This window comes from Cyrtonyx montezumae, unplaced genomic scaffold (genome assembly GCF_038088225.1).
Source record: "Cyrtonyx montezumae isolate F1298 unplaced genomic scaffold, pur_monq_1.0 scaffold_7, whole genome shotgun sequence".
NCBI classification, from domain to species: Eukaryota; Metazoa; Chordata; class Aves; order Galliformes; family Odontophoridae; genus Cyrtonyx; species Cyrtonyx montezumae.
In genome coordinates, this window is record NW_027072078.1 from 3,751,908 (window position 1) to 3,773,252 (window position 21,345).

A 21,345-nucleotide genomic window follows, 5' to 3' on the forward strand; every position below is an offset into this window, starting at 1 on the left:
GAGCAGGAAACTGGGATTCTCACACAGTTATTTGTAAAGCTAAAAGGACAGTCAAACACCAGTTCCTAGTGAAAATCAACAGATGTAATCATTCCATTCTTACAAAATCTCAATAAATACTTGAGTAGAACTAGTGCAGATAGCTCTGGACAAAGAGTGTTTGCATAACCTTAAGAATTTAGCCATATCTATGGCTAAATTTCAGACCTCCCAGGCCGCACTGGGTATTAGTTAGGTCACTTGAACACTACGTCCCAGTTTGCTGCAGTGTTAGATCATTTCATATTTTATGCTTTTTCTTCCTCTTTCACTGATGCCAGCGGGGCTGCCTTGTAAATGAGAAACTATTGTGTTTCTCAGGGGGAGCATCCTGTACAAATAAAAAAGCAGCAGAGTAAATCATTTTATAACATATGGGAGATTCTAAGCCTCGAAGTACTCAGCTTGCCCTAGCAGCAGAGTCACAAATGGAATCAAATGAATAAATTGCTGTGTTTTCTTATTATGAATGTCTGAATTGAGAAGTTCACCTGAGCAGATACTCTGCTTTGTGATTGCCTGGTATTTGCTCTTCCTTACCAGAAAGAAGGCAAAGATGAGGCTTTTAACACCTCATTTTTCATATATTATGTGCTAGCAAACAGCTACATGTTAAGAACAGATGAGTGATTATTCTGTATTAGGAACCTGAAGACAGTCAAGTTACTCAGGAGGAAAGTGGGCTGGTGATGCTCATTTATGGCACAGTCACAAAGAAAAGGTAACTGAATGAGAAAGGAGACGAGAGGCTGCTGTAGGAAACAATGGGAGAGAACTAGCAGAGGATGTGGGGTTTGGCCTTTCTCTACTACCTCTGCAAAGCAGCTTTGATTCACTGGAAAATTTACCTAATGAAGTGAATGCGATGGGACACTCACAGCTTACAGATCACAAGAACTCTTTGGCAGATCATCCCACTTCCTATTTTCCTGCTATTTGTTCTTCTCAAATAATTGTTTTCATACCTTTGCTATCTCGTTAGTACACAGACAGTGGTTGATGATCCTCCTCAGATTTCTCCCACTAGTTTCTAAGGAATAAGGAATGATATATGCTGCTAGGCACGGGGAAGAGCTACACGTGGGATCACATTTGACATGTATTGTGGATGACTCAGGCTTTCTGAGCTTAATCCTCAGCACAGTACCACTGACCCTCCTAGTGTTGATAAGAGGTCCCAAACAGTGGGAGGAGAGATGCAAAAGACTAGCATTTACCAACTGTTAACTCTGTGTCTGAAGGGGAAAAAGCATTAGTCCAAAAACTTGCTAGTTTCTTTCACTGGTTCTGATGGGAATCTCCATATAACATTAATCCTGCAATTTTAGTACAATGTTTGGTGAATTAAGTCTCATATATAGAAACAAATGAAACACCTTAACAGACACGTTCTTCATTTTGGAAGCTTGTCTTGGGGAACACAAAACCATTGCATGTTTTTTAGTCATTGAGATCAGTGTAATAAGAATGATAAGTGTGGTATTGGGTGAATCCACAAATATGGCCATAAAGTTACACTGGTAACAATGGGATCACGTTGGAGGGAGGAAAACAAAATGTGACCTTCTGTATTCAGGACAAAACAAGTCCTTTAATAAATACATGAAGTTTAGCTTCTGCAAAATAAGATGTTCCCAAAGACAGGTGTGTTCCCAAAGAAAAGCTTGGCTCTGCCTGCTGCAAGGGGAGTGCTATCTGAATGCCTGCTGTGTTCTTGCATCTTGCTTTACTTTGTGTTGCTCTCGTTGCACAATCAGCAGAGCTCAAATGTTTTGTGTCATCTGTCAAGTGTAGACCAGACTTGTCTGATACAATTTTTTGGTTTTGTGTAGTACCTCCTATGGAAGATTGTAAGGAACAAGAGCCTGTGATGGACAACAATATTCCTATGGTGCCTTTTGAGAGACCTGCTGTTATAGAGAAGCTGACAAGCAATTTGGGGAAGCGTAAAAGCTCCACCCCACAGAAGTTTGTGGGTAAGCTTGAGATACGCCTTTTATTATTTTCAGAATGTAGCTATAGATTGCTGGTAACTTGTGAAAGATAGCAAAAAAAAACCCAAAAAACTAAGGGAAAAGTAGTACTCTCAGAATTTGATTGTGGTGGGGAGGGGCAATGGTTGATGTGGTTTAAAGCACAGCAAGAAATTCTGAAAACAATAGAATTAATTTTGCCAGTTCACACCATTCAAAAGTGAGGTCCCCGTAATAATGAAAATGACTTAAAAAAAAAAAAATCTTGAGCTTTTAATGGGCCTTAAGCCTGTTTTGTTTGTTAACTTCTCTGTGACCCTTTGTCTTTTTGATGAAGACTTGTCATCTTTCCTCACTCAGCAAGACTCATGTAATTATCTGTCTCTGTGTATGTGGGGAAAAAAAAATTACCTCATGACATAACTTGTATTAATTCTTGAGAGTTAGCAACAACTGGTCTGATAACACTGGCATAAGGAAGCAAAATCACATTGTTTCTGTTATAAGTGCTTGCTCCAAGTGCAGTGTTCTGCACCTGATAAATTTCTTCGTTCATGAATACGAAACAGTGTTGGATCACTTTTAATTACCAAGTTTAGAATCCTAGACCCAGAATTCCTATTTTGCTTTGTATCTTGACATCTTAAAATTCTTCAGCTCGTAACAGAAGACAGTGTGGAAAATTTTACTGGTGCTGAATTGTAGCTTAAATTTGCTTTTCTCAGTCATTGAGGCAGTGTTAAACTTGATAGGAGGTGAGGTAGGACAGAGAGATATTTGGGCTAAGTATATGCTGCTAGATGCTGAACTAATGTGTTTTCCACACTCACTCCCTGGAAGGGCAGTATGTAGACTTTAAGGATGTTGTATACTCATTCTGCCTACACTGAGGACACTTGCAGAGAGAGGATTGGAGGACTGTAGGCAATTAAGACAGCCATTTGGAAAAGTCATTGCCCCGTGGCTAAATGGAGGTTCAGACAGATTTGTTAAATCACCACTGAGGATGGTTTTAAGCTAACCCACGTGGTTTTCAATTGTAGAGGGCTAACAGCATGCAGCATCTCACCTGGGGCCACTGACACACTGACCTGGCTGCTCGCAGTCAGCTGGCCATCCCCAAGTTCCTGCACTAGGATTCTTCCATGCACTGACTGAAAATTTTCATGTCCTTTCTTTTCCATCACTTTCTTTCTTGAGGGGTTGGACTCAATGATCTCTAGAGGTCCCTTCCAACCCCTACAGTTCTATGATTCTTGGACGGGGTAAGTAAGAAATGATTCAACTTAAGCAAGGAATGCTAGGAGACATTAGTTCCTTTTTTATAATGCTATTAGTCTTTCTGAGATAAAAGCTTAATTCTTAATCTCTTTTCTTTGAATGGTCTGAAATGAATTACATCCTCTACTTCTTATCAGGTACAAAGTATATTCTGTTTTAACATACTGCTGTGATACAAGTTACGGTTGAAAAGGCTGACAATAGGAGCAGGACTCCCTACTGACAAAACAAATCCAGCCATAAGAGATTGTAAACACAGCAGATTTCTATAGTGTTGTCTCACTAAGTGCTGTACTTCCCTGCACATTGCGATCAGCAGTGAAATAGTTATCTGTGTTGACATTTAAATTGATGTGCTAGACCTCCAACCTCTTACAGCCTCTAAGGAAGAAGGGCAGTTCATACCTCACCTTTTTTTTTTTTTTCTTTCCATTTTTCCTTTTAGTTGTCCACAGACTTAAATGTAATTTTATTTGCAATACCTCTTAAAGGTAATCTTTGCAAGGGTACAGAACTCATCTGTGAGGGTGTGAGAGCCCTCTTTCTTCCCCCTTAGTCTTTGGAATACCTGTGCTGCTGCCATAAGCAGTATAGTTTTGCAAGTTATAAGTGTACCTCACAACTGAGTCAATTCACTCCTTGGATTGCATATATAAAATAGGTTTCTGGAAGGTGCAAATGACAGCCTCTCTTTTAGACCAGAAAAGAAGAGTCTCCTCACATGCTTATGATCATACGTTGTTACTGTCTTGAAAGGCAAGCAAGGATTGGAAATCCTTGTATGAGATACACTATAGCTTTATATTATCCTCTTAAGTAAGGGTGTACTTCTTCATTGTAGGATGAAGTTGTTTCTTTTATAAGCATAACAGATCGTCTCAGCATTCCATTTTTCTGAGGCTAGGAATTCAGAGATTTATGTGGCATGCAGTTTTTTCATCCAGATTCAGCCTTAGGGGAAGGTGTCCTCTCTTGTATTTACTGTATCTTATTTTTCTGCCATTTCTGATCTTTCCTGGCATCAGAGTCTGAGCTGAAAACCAGCCGACTCTATGCTTTGCTTGCTTTCTTTTTCACAATGACCTCACTTTCCTTCACATTTTATCCCCGATGAAATATTGTTCAACTCTTATCAGTAAGAACTTGTAATGGTTCTCGTGCTTGCAGGAAATTTTCCTGTGCATACTGCAAGTATGGCACCTTTCCAAAACAACTTAATGGTGTTTATGAGAAGGTCATGTAAGCGTAAGCTCAGATCTTTGCATGCTACATCTATCAATGCTTTACTGCTCTTTCTGATCAGCAGTCTCCAAGGGAGCTTGGTTATGGACCACAGTCACTGCTCTGGCTGAAGTTCTGTGTGGAAAGGAAGAGCCATACAGCAAATAGAGTTAACTTCTGTTTGAGAGACTTGTTTATCATACATCTGCTGTTGAGGTCCTGGTCTTACTAACTCTGAGACAGTGGAGGCAGAACGTATAATGTAAGCGCTCAGGCCCCTGTATATCTTCATTTCACCTCTTTATCGATGAATGGAGAAGCAGAGACTCCAGGCTGATCTCACCAAGCAGATTCATGTATTCTTAGTTTGAAAGTGATACTCAGCATCGCAGAGTACCACTGAGGTTAAGAACTTGGCAGAATACAAAAGACAGTGCTTGTGTATGTCTTACCATAAGTCTACAGTTGTTACAGCAAGTATTAAAAGTACACATCTCAGAACAGATGATGTTGAGCTTGCTTCAGAGTTAGCCAACTTCTAGTTAACAGGGGTCAGAAAGAAACTTACCCAGTGGTAAATACTGTAACTGACTTTCCCAGGGTTTCTTGTGGCTTTCTCCAAACTGTCTGATATTACAGTTGCTGTAGATACTCGAGAAAATGTACTACAGATATCACAGGACAGACGTTGTCTCTGATCCTTAATCTAACTTTAGAAACCTGTTTTGAGGATTTTTTTCTGAATGTCACAGGTGATGACAGTGGAGAGTGTTTCCTCTTCCACTTGAGTAATATGGGGCAAGAATATGTAGAATGTAAGCATAGCTGGGAATGAAAATTTGAAATGATTAAAATGATTGCTTAGTCTTAAGGATAGATTTGGCTGAAGAGGAATTAAAATTGAAAACTGTTTTAGATTGATCTGTTATTATTTCTTCTGAGCTCTGTATCTTATGTCCTCTTCTCCCCATGTTATCGTTTATTTTACTTTTATGTGTGTCATGCCATTTTTTATGGCTCTGACATCTTTGAAACATAATTAAAGGAATGAATAATTCAGGTCACTGGCAATTTACTATTTACTGTGCTGTCTGGTGGAATCACTAAATGTGGAAGAAAAAAGGAATCAAAATAACGTCTGCATCATTCATCCAAGTCATCCATAAAGGACAAGTGTAATCTATTGATCTCTCTAGTCTGCAAAGGATGGAGAGCATGTTTGGAGAGTGGATCAGGCTCTTCCACCAGACCCAGTTCAAATGCAGGAGCAAAATGGGTGACCAGAGCAGGAGACAGGATCTGATGAGCTTTTCCATTTTCTTTCTCCCTCCGTACCAAAGACACCACGTGCCTCCTGCAGCTTTCTTCCCACCCTACCTGGGAAGTAGCTGCTCCATTTCAAGTGGAACTGGACCGCTAAAGAGTCATCCATGCTATTGGCAGCAGGGCAGCCATAATTGTACTGAAAAGAGGATGTTTGGCAAGAGTCATCCTTAAGCTATGTTAGATAACTAAAGCTGTCACCGTTTGGTTTTTCTGTATTTTTCTCCACGTGTCAAGTATAACAAAGGAACCTATGTTATATTTTGCTTTTGGTGAGCTATAACTGTGACACAGCCAGCCAAAGGGAACCTACCTAGATACGTAAATATGGTCTCAGAAGCACGTGAGCAGTACTGCTGAAGAGACCAGGAATACTGATGTGCTTCACTTTAAACTTGCACTTAATTACTTTGCTAATCAGGGCTAAATTCCCAAGCAAAATGGATGCATCATCTGCAAAGACAAGCTGATTGTTTCATGGGTAATGTAAAATTATCTTAAAGTCATGCACAAAGAGAAATAAGCCTCACTAAGTGGAAGGAATTGTTATAGCCTAAAATTAAATGCTGAATGATAGCTATGTTGAAATGTACTAATGCTATTTGGAAGAGATTTGGGATTACAGTTCTGTTTCTTTCTCATGTTGGTTTATGCATATTTTGTTCCAAGCAATTCTGGCAAAAGGTAATAGATTTTTTTTGAGTTTTTTAGTTCTTGGATAGCCTAACTAGTTGTCTGCATTGATTCCCTGAATTAATTAGCTTGCACCATTGAAGAGAAGTGTGGCTTTATGTTCCGAGGCAGTGAAAAGTAACCAAGACAGTGAAAATCCACCAAAATTATTTATCAGACTTCGTTAGATCAGTTTCAGAAACGAACTGCTAACTAATATTCGTGCGTGTGAACACATGCGGGTGAATGTGTCTTAGACACACGGTTATGCATATTGTCTTTCCTATTTAATGAGGGGGAGTTATTATATGAACTTTCCTTTATCTGACACTCTAAATCCATCACTGGAAATGCAGTGCTGCTGCTCTGTGTCCCAATGTAAGCAGCTGCAAGTTGGTTAACTTTAAAGGAGTTCTGTAATATGCATCATGCCCTGTAACTAGCTTAATCTACCTGTGTGTGGTTGTGATTCCTTGTATCTGTAATGCCACTGATTGGAAAATATGTGAATTTGGGCTCACACAGTGTTGAATCAGTCAGCTTTCATCATCATTCTAAATGTATTTGTCCTATGGCAATGCAAGTCACTTTTGCCTTTTACCAAATGAAACTAAGCTATATGTGTGATTTACGATTTCCTGCCTAAACAGATGCAGGGCTTTTTTGTCTTTTTTTTTTCAGTTCAAAATATTGGGTGTAGGTATTCTTTTATTAAGGGGATGAGCTGCAGAAGTACTTTAACCTGAGCAGAAGATGTCAGGTGCTCGCTTTATTAGCTTCATTCTGTGGCCAGCTTTGGACTCTGGAGTGCATTTCGCTTCAAGCTGGGATTTTCTGTCCTCCTTCATCCCTTTTACAGTGAAACCTTGGAGTGACTGCATGGATTTTTCTCATTCATTTCCTCTTGTCCCTTAGGTGAGAAGCTCATGAGACTTGGCTATCCAGATATTCACTTTGATACGAGCCTGTCCTATGAGAAAGAATCTGAGCTGATGCAGTCTCAAATGATGGACCAAGCCATCCACAATGCAATCGCCTACCTTGGAGCTGACTCACTTCACCCCCTGATGCAGCACACACCAAGCACAATTGCAGAGGTGGCCCCAGTCAGCAGCTCACCTTATGCTCAGGTCTATCATCCTAACAGGATAGAAAGGCCCATTAGCAGGGAAACAGCTGACAGTCACGAGAACAACATGGATGGCCCAATCTCCCTCATCAGACCAAAGAGTCGAACCCAGGATAGAGAGGGCTCCCCCAGCAATAGCTGCCTGGATTCTACTGACTCAGAGAGCAGCCACGAAGACCGCCAGTCCTACCAAGGAAACTCTGCCTTAAACCCGAAGAGGAAGCCAAGCCCGGCTTATATGAAGGAGGATGCCAAGGCTTTGGATGCCACAAAAGCTTCTAAGGGCTCTTTAAAGGATATCTACAAGGTCATCAATGGAGAAGGGGAGCAGATTAGGGCTTTCAAGTGTGAGCACTGTCGCATTCTCTTCCTGGACCACGTCATGTACACCATCCACATGGGCTGCCATGGCTACCGGGACCCGCTGGAGTGCAACATCTGTGGCTACCGAAGCCAGGACCGCTATGAGTTCTCATCGCACATTGTTCGAGGGGAGCACACATTCCACTAGGCCTTCTCATCCAAAGGGGACTCTTATGAAGTAGAAGAACTGCACATGAAGAAATACTGCACTTACAGTCCCACTTTTCCTCAGACATTGAGACGCCTGTTTTGTTGTTGTTGTTGTTGTTGCTGTTGATGTTGTTGTTGCTGTTGCTGTTGTTTAATTAATATTATTGTTAACCTTATTTTTTGTGGACTCAATTTCATTTGCTTTGCCCGGCTTAAGAACGGAAAGAAGGAAGGGGAAGGGTAAAAGGGGGGGGTTGTTGTTGCTGTCACTTGTTGGGGGTGACCTGATGCGTTTTTTGTGGGAGCTGAAAGGCAGTCTGTTTCTGTTTCAGCTGTATACCATGTCCTATTTTGGGATGTTGCTCAACCCTGCTAGGTGCTTTAAAGTCTTGAGGAGTTGCCACTCATTTATAATTTCAGACCAATAGAAACATTTCAGAGGAGAGCCTTTTTTTATACCTGCAGGTAACGGTGTGGGGTTTCGGTGGCTGGAAGTCCTTATTTTACAGAATGAACAATTATTTTTAAAGCAAAACTGCTTAGCGATTTAGGAGCACGAGTCAAAGTCACCATTCCTTTCAAAATTATTTTCTAGGGTGAGCTTTTTTCCTGGACGCAGTGTGTATTGCCCTTCTAGAATGTAAAGAAAAAAGGAAAAAAAAGAAAAAAAGAAAAAAAAAGAAAAGAAACGTAAGTCTTAACACTGTACTACATAAAAGCAGGTTAGTTTCATAAGTCTGGGGGCCTTCTGTGCTAAGTTTAAGGCTCTGTATTTTTATTTCCCTTAACTCATGGAGCACCTTTTTTAGAGTTGTTGATTTGCTGTTACTCCATGCCTATGTGTTGACTCACCGGCTTCTCAGAGACCCTTGGGAGCCTTAATTATTTAGTTACACCCTATGGTTTTTAAAAAAGTCTAATTTACAAATAATGTTTAAACTTGCTTCTGGGACAGTAAGTGGCCTAGGAGTGGGTGAGAGTCTGTAGTTTACTCAAGAGGTTCTGCTGCTCTTCTGAAAAAGTTTTATTTTAAAATGACAGAGTTGAAAATAACAAAAGTACTAGTAGCAAAGTGTTCATTAAATATAATTATATATCTATATACGCCTATATAAATAGTTTTTCATTCTATTATCACAGTGTTAACCTCTTGGCAGCAGCCTAAACTAATACTTAAAGCTGAGAAAGAACTAGGGGCTGGATTGTCGGCCAGCATTAATCCTCTTAGCTCCACTGAATTTAATAGAACTATCCCAACTACTTCAGCTACATCAGAATCTGAGACTTGATCATTTTTTCTGTAGTTGACATCTTATTTGCTGAGCCAGTGACTTCCTTTTGTTTTCATGTCATCAACTGTCCTTTAATTTAGGAGTGAAAGCGCAGGTTTTGCTGAATGGCCTTTGCTCTCGGAGAGCACACCGGCCCTGCAAACACGCAGAGCATACATGACCTTCCCTCCTTCTTCAGCGATTTATACATGGAGATATGCAGGTGCTGTGCTTCCGTTTCAATTCAGGTTTCATTTCTATTCATAATTTATTCATTTCCCTATAGAGAAAACAAATGAAGAAACAAACTCCATTGCAGTTCCTTGAGCTACAGACTGGACAACAGCAAGCAAAAAAAAAAAAAAAACAGCACACCAGTCTGTTTTGTTTCCTTTGTTTCTTTCCCCAAAAGTAACAAAGCCAGCAACCACCCAAGTTGCAGGTTGCATCAGTTAAAAACTGGGCTTAAACCTATGTGACAGATTGCCATTGAAACCCAACTGTTTGTACCAATCACAATTGAAATGTTGTTGTTGTGCAACAAGAGCACAGCTTGAGAATGGAGGGAACTGCATGAGTTTAACCCCCTCCATGCGAGTGGTCTCCATGTGCTCAGTGAGACCTTCTCCAAAAGATTAAGTTACTAAAGTATAAGAGAAGGGAGCAAGATCAGGCCATAATGAGTTCCCATCTGCTCACTTCAATCTGCGTACACCGTACATGTGCCAGTTTACTCTTTGTTTGGAGGGTACTGTTGTTTTGTTGTTTTTTGGTTGTTTTTTACTTTCTCTTCCTAGACCTGGAACATTTGAAAGTAGGAGCTGAGTGGTATCGATTGAAATCTTTTTATGGTGACGTTCTTGGCAGCCAGAACCTGTGTTTAGAAAGGATACAGTAGATCATGGCCAGATTACCTGATGACTGCTTCCCAGCACTGAAATGCTATTAAGTAGGAGCTGGTAAAATCTTGCAGTAGCCTATTAATTATAATACAATATGGAGAGAAATGTCATCTGGTGTAATGTGAGAGCTATCAAGGCTGGGAATACACAGGCTTTGGAGAGACAGATTTAAAGACCTATTCCCAACATCGTTCTTTATGTCACTGGGTTCCTCCTCCTCCTTCTCTCCTTGCTCTAATGCAGGATAGCATTAGAATAGCCGGTGTTTGGAAATCCAGAAGAAGGGGAGTAGCTTTTACTGCATGTCACAAGGGGCTGAGGGGAGGCAGTTGTTATTTCTTCTTGGGCAGCAAAGGGTATTTAGGAACGATGTACAAAGGGAAAGGTGCTGAAAGTCACTGAGCTTGCCTGTGGCTCTGAAATGACACAGTTGTACAAAAAGAAGGGTGACTGAGTACCACTTTCTGTCTGTGTGAGATACAGCAGACTTTTCTTCCCTCTGGTCAGTGGGAAGAGCACGGACTTTGGGTTTTTCAGGTAGCTAGCACTAGAGAATAAGTGTTAAAAAGAAAAAGCCTGCACTTGGGAAAGCACAGGGCTTCAGCCAAGCCCAGCTCCTGATTCCAGTGGCAGCATGTGAGAATTGTATGGGAGAAATACCATGCATTGCTACCACAGGAGCTGAAGAGCGAAGAAGGGGTCACACTGTTATAGCTACCTTCCAAAACCTTCATTTTTTAGAGAGCAAGAAGCTGAGTGATTGCATTCATTTCCATTATCAGCATCCTTTTCTGAAGGCTCAGTAAAGTTTTTCACCCTAGAGCCAGGGAAAGAAAAAAGGATTAAATTCTAATTCGAGTTTTGAACAGTTTTGGGCTACTGTTGGTTTTAGCATTCAGTTCCCACTTGGCTTTACTATTGGGAAAAAGGAGCAGTCCCTGGTTCCTCAAAAGCCTAATTGGCCTAGGGATAACTAATGGGCAGTTTTATTTAAGTCGTTTTACCCCTGTGTGGAAGCATGCAAACTTTTCTAAGAAAAACTATTGAGTTTTGTCTAATACTTTAGTCATTCAGAGCGTACTAGGAATTTTGGTAGATAATCCTTGGCCCACAAATCCAATTGTTCTAAGTATTTGCTTTTTGAAATCGAACCTGGCTGATTTTTATTGGGCTCTCTTGAATTTCTTGGAATTGGGTTTCCAGTTAAAAACATGCATTTGCAAGTTCAAGAATTGGCTTCCCGAGCATTCCTCATTTTCATTATATTGGTAAAAAAAAATAGCCCTTTCTACAAACATCCCTGCCAATAAACCCCTTCACTTCATTTTACATCCAAAATGGCAAGATTCTGACTCAATTTAGAGTAGCACAAACCTGTTAATTCAGATAGAAGCATGGCTGCTTACTGTGCTCTGGAGCAAAGTGTGTTGTCTGTATTCTGCTGTTACAGCCAATGGATTTTACAGCCACCCCTCTTTGCAATCAGTTAGGAGTGCTCATCAAAATATATGGCATTTTTCAGGAAAGCCAGCTCTTTACTCAGTAACTTCTGAGATTAAAACAATTTTATTCTCCTTATGAAGTGCTTCCATCTATGAAGTGATGTCAGAGGCGTCTGGGCATTAACCACTATTGGTCTGTATTAGAGAGAAACATTCTAAATTTGTAAACTGGCCCTTTTTTTTGTTTTGTTTTTAATAGGAGCAGTAATTTCTGCAACCTGAGTGGACAGCTCACAAATAGCCAGATGGAAATAGCGTATATTTACTTACTTATCAGTGAAGTAATTCTCTGCTTTTAAAGAGTTCCCAGATTTCTTTCTGTTTACAAGGGCGCTCCTAAACTGGAGTTGTCTGGAAGAAGAGTAGGCCATGAATCCAACCAAACCCTTCAAAGCTGGCCTTCAATAGGATATTATTACCATTGTCTGGGCCCTGTTATTTTTTTTTCTTCTTAGGGAACGCAGTGAAAGATGACACAGGACAGTCCTTCCTCCAGAAAAAAGCTTTGGAGACAGTGTAGGGAAAGGTGTTTACTTCAGCCAAGGACAGGAGCAGTGCTAATGCAGTTCCCTCGCAAGGTAATATTCCTTTACTTAACTTTTGCTGTGCATTATAATGTAATAAGGAGGGATAAGGGAGGCTGCACTGTTACCTGAATCAGCTAAACTCAAGGGGGGAATTTCAGGAAGAGTGTAATGAAATTGACTTTGATGCTAGAAATGTGCATCTTTGCTTGGCTTAGTATCCTTTAAAAACAAAAATAGATGGCAGTAATGGCTTGCGGTCTAGAGCAGTTGGAGATCTTGAGAAAGTATATTTATATATATGGTATTGTATAATTAGATATATGCTTTATTGTAAATGTGCCTTTTTAAAACGCATTTTGAAGGTTCACGATGTCATTCATGATATCTTGCCCTGCCCTTTCAGAATGCATGACAAGAGCCAACCCAAAGTAAAACCCCTTCTCGTACCACGGGCAAAGCAGATCCCAGACCCCCGTGCCTTTCTGGCAGCTGGAGGGGGAGGGAGCTGTCCTAGTGTTTAGCTGTGAGGTTTGCAGGAGGAGGCTGGCTGTAGGAGTGGGAAGGGCTGCAGTCACCCTGGCCCAGGTGCATTCCAACATCCAGCTGGGGCTGGTCTATGGGGCTGGTCCAGACCAACACAGCGTTGAAGCGTGTGACCATGATGCCAGTGCCACCCCAGTTGTTGGAACAGAACAAGGAGAAGCCCATCTGGGTGATGCTGTGGGAGAGGTGCGTGTTGGAGGCCAGGAGGAGCTCGCTCCGCTCTGTGTGGGTTTGTGAGCTGGCATACTTGGGTGAGAAGTGCAGAATTGTTTTGGTGCTTTCCTGGCGGGATGGTGGCCTGGTTTCAGATCTGGTTATTTTCCCTGAAGCATCTGGGGCTGCTGGCAGAGGTTGGGTCTCGTGCCAGCTCTTCAGCACAGGTCTGCCAGGGCTTACAATCCTGGTGGGATGTGGACAAGGAATTAGGGTAACAAGAAGTAGAATTTGCTCTGTAGTGACAATACTCTGTTTTATCCCATTAAGGAAGGGGCTGAAGGGTCAGACAGGGAGAGCATTACCATTTTCCTGTTTTAGGCTCATGCGGCATTCCCAGTTATTCCAGTTCCCTTCCAGCCCTTAGAAAGGTAGTTACTGCCCTGCTCACATGGATCCCTGTTTGGGAGTACAGCTGCCCACGCTCTCCTGCTTCAACATCCCTTTCATTACATCATGGGACTTACTGTTCTGTGGGCAGCAGCGACCATCCTAATATTATTTGCAGCTAGAAAAGAACAAAAGAAAAACAAAGAGCTTTACAGTTAACCCTGTGCTTAACGTGCTCTGTTAGGGCTTTCCTTGCTGAGTGGTACAGCTCAGCAATTCCCACCAGCTCTTGGTCGACAGCACCCAGTAGCAGGGTTGTGTGTTGAGGGCGAATCCACAAGTGTGTGTAGCAGCCTTAATCCTTAGCGCCCAGCGGTACGTGCGTGCTGGCAGCCTGCAGGCCACGTTGTCCATTGGTGTGAAATATGGGATCCTCCTGCGAGGCGGAGGGGAGAGCGTGATTCCGTTATTGGCACAAAGAGGCCAGTTTGCAGTAAATTGGGCCATTTAGCTTTACCTCAAGTGACGTGGAATAGGAAAAGCTTCTTGAAGGGGTAGAGGTCACTGAATCCCCGACTATGCACTTACTGGGATTTGACATTGCTTACTGGAAATGGATGTTCGCTTCTGAGCACGCTGTAACAAGGGAAGGACTTTTGGTTATTATTTTTTTTTTTTGCCGTAGTTCAGATTCTGAAACTGTGATCGATTCTTTTGACTAATTGTCAAGTGTTCTCAGAGCTTGAACGTGTTCCCTTCCTCTGTCATGTAGCAGTTCCCTTTGACTTTCAGTTATTTTCTTTCTCCCCCTTTTCCTTCTCTTAGCTTTAAGTCTGGGCCTGCTGTTATCTCCTGTAGCTTGGGGCTGTCTAGGGTTTTATTTTGTGTGTGTGAGTGTGTGTTTTTGTTCATTGGCTGTACAGTCTGTTTACATATTTTTGTACTCAAGTGTAGTTTTATATTAAAAACAGGAAAAAGAAAAAAACATAGTTGAGTTGAGAAAAAATATTAAGGTACGTACTCTTTGTAACACTTTAAAGACATAGGGTACCTTCAGAGATGACTTTGCGGTGATGTAATTATGATACTGTATATTTGCCTTCCTTTTTAGTTGGTTTTATTTTCTGGTTTATTTTTTTTTCCTAAAATGTATATCTTTTTATGAGAAACTGGAAACTTATAATGCAAATGTTTAGAAAGATTTAATGTTGTAAAGTAAAAAAGAAAAAGTCATATAATTTTTTTTTTCCTGTTGGAAGAAAATGCTTTAAAAAGTTTTACTACTGTTGTATTCCAGGGTGGGGGTTACCAACCCCAAATTTCCTTCTTACGCTTCATTCTTGGGTCTTGCTTTCTAAAAATGCTCATTCCAGGCATGGATGATTTGTTTATATTAGTTTAAAAAGAAAATCACAAGGAAAACCACCTTTGTAGGGATAATTTTCGGTTCAAGTGCAATACTTCCCCCTGATGTCTTATTAATGTACCATGGTTTCTTTTTCCTTTCCTCAGTCAACGCAAATCAGTGAAGCAAAATGCTCTATCTTAAATACATTCAGAGATAAGTTTTGAGTAACTACGTGAATTCAGATTTTTGGCTGACAAAAAGTGAGAACCTGTAGGCAAAGACTGAAACCCAGACCTTAACTCTGGCTTGTATTTGGCACTGAAACACATCCAGTGGTCTGAACTAAGGATAAACGTGTTCTTACCTCTTCCTTCCTTTTCTAATAGCAGCTTTCTTTTCTTCCTCTAAAAAAAATAAAAGAAAAAAAGAAAAAAAAGCACTTAATATTGATGTTTATTGGAAAATAACAAAAAATAAAAAGATTGCTTGGTCCGATCCAAAACCCACTCGCTGGAGACTCTCATTGGGTTTGATGATGGATTTTGGATTAGGCCTAAGCTCTTAGCTAGGGCAGAGCTTCCATTCGCTCTAATGGGAGAGATTTGCCTGCGTAAGAATTACAGGACTTGTGTCCTTTATCTACCTGAGAGACCAGAAAAGCTTCTTTACAGTTGTCCTTGTCTTATATACGTTTAGATGGACTTGTTTTACATATTATACATATTTATATATAGCGTATTTTTAACGCCTTTTTCTCCCCCCTCTCCCCCAATAGACTGAAACCGCTCTTCTGTAAATATGTATTTAGGTACATAATCAAAAAGAGAAACCCCATTGAGATTCTTGGAAAGGCAGTTTCTGCGCATGCACAGTAGCCACTTTTGTCTCTTAAATTTGTATTTAAGATATTCCTTTTTAATGACAACAAAGGTGAGGAGACCGTATCTCATTCTGATGGATTGCCAAAATATTTCCCCAGACTGGGCTGTCTGAGTTGAAGAACCAAAGTGCATTCTGTGGGTGACTGCCCATGGGTTTGTACTTTTGGGGCCAAATTCTGGTAATCTGCTGTGGGCTGTGTAGGTTCCCCTACCAACAGGGACCTCGCTGGAGCAGTGGGATTGTAGCAAAGTGCACAAGGTCTTGTGAACATCATTTCAGATCTTGACCCATTTGTCACGGCATCTTCCGTGACGTGCGGAGTTGCTCTCTGCCCACTCTAGGGCCAAATTTGGTATTGGTCCTGGTTCCTCCCGGGTCAGGATCTTTATTTTGGTGACAGATGTTCTGAGCTCAAATTGAGGGATCTAAAAAGAATAAAATAAATTAGAAACAGAATTTAGTCCAAAATCCAGTGAACATGCTGAGATTTGCCCCACTGCTTTACACGGAAATTGGAGCATGCTCTGAGTTCAGAAATGATCACTATCACAGTGGTGCATGTGAGCAACCCCAATGTAAACCTATATCCCTCTGCTAAAGAGTTTCGCCGCTGTAGACTGAACTATGGGACTTACTTTGATTTTATTTTCCACTTTAGTCTACACGCATACATATGGTTCCACGTCTGTGTGTGTGTGTGTGCTCTGTACATGTGTGAGTGTTGTGCAGCTACGTGAGAGTGTGAGTCTGTATGTGTGTATAAATAAAAAGAAGCTGCAGAAACTTTGTAATACTTTGTGAAAAGGATTATATTATAAAGGTTTGTACTGTCTTGAGTGCACAGCTACTGGAATAAATGTAGGGAATCTCAGGAACAAGCATATAATTTGTCCAAGAATTATTTCTTCTCAGAAATGTAAGTGCAGTTTTTAATTCTGTATATTATTTAATATTTTACCAATAAAAATAAACTTCTGACATGAAAGGATTTTCCATTCACGCTTTCTGGAAACAGTGGTGCATGCATACGTTTTTCCTTCTTGCAGCAGAAAACATGAATGGCAGTTTTGCACCTTGAAGGAATCACGTTTCTTACCTGGTAACAAATCCTATTAGCTAAGTGGAGAAGCTGAATGAGTTATGACTTGGGGTTATGAATATGGGTTATGAGACTGGGGAATGGGGCCAAGATCCACTTTGATGTGCGCTGAAGCTAACGATCTTTCTGTCAACTTCAGCACATGCAGTTTTTCAGTACAAGTTAGGCAAGTGTTCCCTCTCTGGTGCTCTTCTGTGATACAGTGGCATCGGTGACCTGACACCTGGGCTGCCATGCTTTTGAAATGAGGGGGTGGCCTGAGGTCCAACTTGCTCTGAAAAACACTCAGATCACTTAAGGAATTACTTTGACTCCTTCCCTCAGCTTGCCTTTTTGGCTGAGTTCCCCTGTGCTGTGTCCAGGGACCATCTTATGAGTGTGGATTTATTGGGCAGTTCATGTTGCTGAACTCACTCTTACTTCTGTAACACAGTTATCAATCTGGTGCCATTCGTGATATTAAAAAAACAAACAAGCAAAAAAAAAAAAAAAACCGACCCCCAAACCTACCTCTACAGGATAAAACTTTAGGTACTTGTTTTAAGTACAGTAAATTCTTGGTTAAAGATTAACCAGCCTCTCCCTGCTAATAAAAGTGTTCATCTTTGACGTGAGAAAGGAAAATGCTTCAGATATCATCGGAATAAAACTTAATCATCTTTCAAGTTGCTCAGCGTATGTTGTCTGGGAGGAGTTGCCCTGTTTTCCTTCGCTCAGGATTGCCAGCTCCTGAGCTTTGCTTCCAAAAGACCCCAGATTCAAATAATTGGACAATCCAAATACCTGATGCGTACGAATCAGGTTGTCCCATTGTAAGGCTGAGAAGATGGGTTTGACCCCTTACAGCATACAGTGGAGATCTTTTCCTTGACTGCAGATGCTTCGGATGAGATGCAGAGAAGATAAGGGGAGGAACCATAGGCAGAAGCTGAATGAGCTGTAATCTTTAGGGCTAATGGAGTCGTTTGTCTGCAACGTGTACGAGTCTGCGCATGACCTCGTGTTACCAGGGAAGAATGAAGTCTTAGAAATCTGCAGGCAGTCTTTGAGGTCCAGTGTTCACATGTACAGGTGGGTGCAATTCACACGCGAGTTTGCCATTGCCTGTTTCTTGAGAGCACCCTCCAAGGCCTACCTCACTGTCTTGGCTCTATTTAGGCAGTAGGAAATCACATCTAATCCTTTCCCCACAGCACCTTTGCTGGAAAAGCCATTGCTCTGTTGAAGAACAGCGCTTTGCTTATTATCAACCAATGTGTGCATACTCTGCTGTCATCAGGCCTTAATTTGGAGCAGGGGAGGCAGCTGGATTCAGAATACTTGATGTTCCTTCTCTGCTGGATCTGATGACATAATGGCAGTGGGTCTTCTGAACTGCAGCACCACCCTTCAGGGATCAGTCTAATAACCAGGTAAGCAACATATTTCTGACCTACCTGTCCAGCACATTGGAACTTGTCACCAAAAGGCGGTGGCAACCGCAGTGAGCTCGGAGCAGCGCGTTCTGACAGACGCCTTCCGTAGCTCTGCCAAAATCCAAAATGGTTTTACTTCCCTGTTAGCAGACACAACGTGTTGGTTCCTGGCATTCACCTCTCTAGCTCGAATATTTCCAGTTTTATGCGGTACTTTTGAAGAAATTACTAAAGCTTCATCCGGGGCAAATCTGTGTTTAGCAAGCAGTGAATCAAAGTCGGTTTTCTCCATCTCTGCACTTGAATGCTAAATCCCAGCCCCACAGTGAATCATTCCCCGCTAAGTCACCGCGGAGCATCGAGCACAATAGTGTTCGTGTGCGGGAATGGAAGGCCCTTGAAATCACATTATGAAACCCCTAGTAATTGAGGGGCTAAAAATAGATTTTGCTCAGATTGCACTTTGAATGGGCTTGATATTTTTTTTCTTTCTTTTTAGTCAATCCTAATGTAGTTAGTCCTCGGTAAGCTCGGCTTTACCCTCCTGCCCTTCGATGCTCGTTTCTGTCTCTTCTGATGCATCGCATAAGCACGTCATAATTTCCAGCATGCAATTATCAGTGTTTATTCTTCTCTCACAGCAGAGCACCTCAGGAGCCACACTACCCCTGGATACGATGAAATATGAGGCGAAGGGATTAGCATGTAAGTGCTTCAGTTGCTTAAAAATTAGGACTAAGAATGAAAGCTCTTTTCAAATGAATATGCTCATGAAATAGCTTGCGTCCTCTTCATTCCTGTTATAGAGATTGTGGATGAAGAATGCGACATTTCCCAGAGATTGCTGTTGGTGGAGCAATCCAGCCCTCCTAATGAGGCTATATAAACGCTCCATATTATCTCATTATTTTTCATTAATCCATGTGCGCCAGCCCGCCTCCACGCGCTGTAATTCCATGTTACCACCCGTGTTCACATTAAAATAGGAACAGATTATTCAAGACTCCCACACGAATCGTGAACCTCTCTCCCTTCTGATCTGTTCCTGCAGCCCAGGTCGCTCCCGGGACGGGGGAAGCCTTCCCCAAGGCAGGAACAGGGCCTGAACCCTATTGCCAGCCTCTGAGCACCCCAGATTCCCTTTCTGTGTCTGTCAGATGTTCCTGCCACCCCCCAGCACCTGAGTCAGGACAAAGCTGCCCTGTCAAAACTGACTTTTAGCAGCAAATTGCTTCTCAGTGAAGATGTTCTCTATGGAAAGCGGCTGCTTTTCATAGGCACTGGTGGATTTGGGGATTCTTGTCTCAGGAAGAAAGGCTGAAACTCTAAACCCCCTGAAGGCTTCTGGGTTATTTTGTTTGGTTTCAAGAGGAAATACTTCCCTCCCCTCAGCTGTTTTCATATCAGTTCAAATAATGTCAGGACGCAATTTGCTGCTCTTTCCCATTATTTCTGTGACTTTTCCTGTTTCAGGCTGCCCATGTGTAGTTCGTAGGGTGTGGTAAGGAATGTAAATTATTATTTTCATGTAGGTGTGGTAGCTATTCAGTTGTAAATCCTGTTTTCAATCCTTCTGACTATTTTATTTGTGATCTGTAATATTGATCTGTCTTCAGGGCAGAGAGCAGTGCCATCTATCAGGAGCAGTGACTTTTATTCCTCGCTAAAATAAAGCACTCAAAGCAGCCCCTGAACTCTATGTGATGGGGAGGGGAAGAAGAGATTTCGCTCGAAGCCTTTTTTTTGCTTGTTCTTTGAAATGAGCTGAGGAATTTGTTTCTGTGGTTGATTTGTTTTTATCAGTTCGTTGCAAAATGTGACTGGCCTGCCTCTTCAGATCCACCTCCTGTGGTAGCCTGCCAGTGGCTGTCTCCTGATAACCAACTTCATGAGAACAGAAAAATATAATCCAAAAAAATAAGGTTTAAAGATTTGCTTTTGAATGTGATTCAAGATGGTGAAGAATTGGGAATAACTGAGAAAAGAGAGCTCTGTGGCTGTTGTTGGGCTGGAGTGAAGCTGTCAGTCTGCTTCAGGTCCACAATAGTCAGGGCAGACGTGTCCCAGGCACAGCTTCGTAGCCTCCTCTCAGCAATACCTCCGAGGCTTTGGCTCTCCAAAGCTGTGTCCCCTGCCCACTGTGCATGGTGGTGTACAGCAGCAGATTCCCAGCTGCTGCAATCTGCTCATACTGCAGTTAAGCTCATTATTGCCGTGGGAGTGCTCCTCTGAGCTCTTCTGCAACGATCCGAGTGCTGCAGAAACTTTACCTTGCTGAGCATATTTACAGGTGCATCTTGTAGGTGCACGTGCTCTTTATACATGCAGGATGTGAATGTGGAACTGTTGTGGGAACAGCTGTGATAGCCAGCAAAATGGGCTGTGCTGAGATCACACCAACCCATGGTACCACAGTTGAATTTGCAGTCCAGGTGCTGCATACCCAAACGTGCAGAGTTTGGGCAGTGGCTGTGCTTCCCAAGCTGTGAGTGCATAATCGAGATGCCTGCTGCTTTTTCTTTTTTTTGCCATGATGAGGCAATGTAACGTGCTCTTTCTTGGGAGCTCGCTGAATTTCTTCAGTCAGATGCTGTCTTTGTTTTTGTTCAACTTCTTTCCCTTTATTTGAGTGAGGAAGCACCAAGTTGTCAGTGGGCACTAGAACAGAGCGAGGCTTAAATCCAGGCTGATTGATTATTTGCCTTATGTTCATTCTCAGAAGTCCTTCAGAGCTAGGTGGTGTAGTAGCACCGAGTAAAGAACAGTCCCAGCCAGCACCAAAGATCTTATAATCCTCATATAACAAGGAACCAGGCTTCTCATTTTCTGAAGTGCAAAGACCAATCTGTACTGCTGTTCTGGCTCCTTTATTTGTTGAGGCATGGATACCAGGCTCGGAGGCTTTTTGTGCCAGTGGTTGTCCCACCAACACACATCTTGCTCTTCTCAGGCCTTTTCCTCCCATATTTATAGCTGGATATGCACAGAGGAGTAAAACCATGCGGATGTATACATCCTTGTGTTCCCATGAATGGCTTTTCAGTACTTGAGGATCAAATGCTTTCAGATGCACGTTGCACTTTTACCCTGAGTGCAGTCTGCCTCTAAGCTCTATCTGAATATCTGCTGTTCAGAAGGCAACCTTCATCCTTGTAAACGTGA

The 21,345-nt window shown here is 41.8% G+C and overlaps 1 protein-coding gene across 13 annotated transcripts in view; it reads left to right on the forward strand.

Moving 5' to 3' along the window:
- The window catches only part of IKZF2 (IKAROS family zinc finger 2), a 102,908-nt gene extending 94,581 nt beyond the window's left edge, over positions 1 to 8,327 (forward strand). For all 13 annotated transcript variants that reach the window (XM_065751294.1, XM_065751280.1, XM_065751289.1 and 10 more), the window contains 2 exons: positions 1,872 to 2,015; positions 7,425 to 8,327. In XM_065751294.1, the coding sequence (XP_065607366.1) occupies positions 1,872 to 2,015; positions 7,425 to 8,149 (869 nt within the window). In that variant the 3' untranslated portion in view covers positions 8,150 to 8,327. The remainder of the gene's footprint in view (positions 1 to 1,871; positions 2,016 to 7,424) is intronic.
- The last annotated feature ends 13,018 nt before the right edge of the window (positions 8,328 to 21,345 follow it).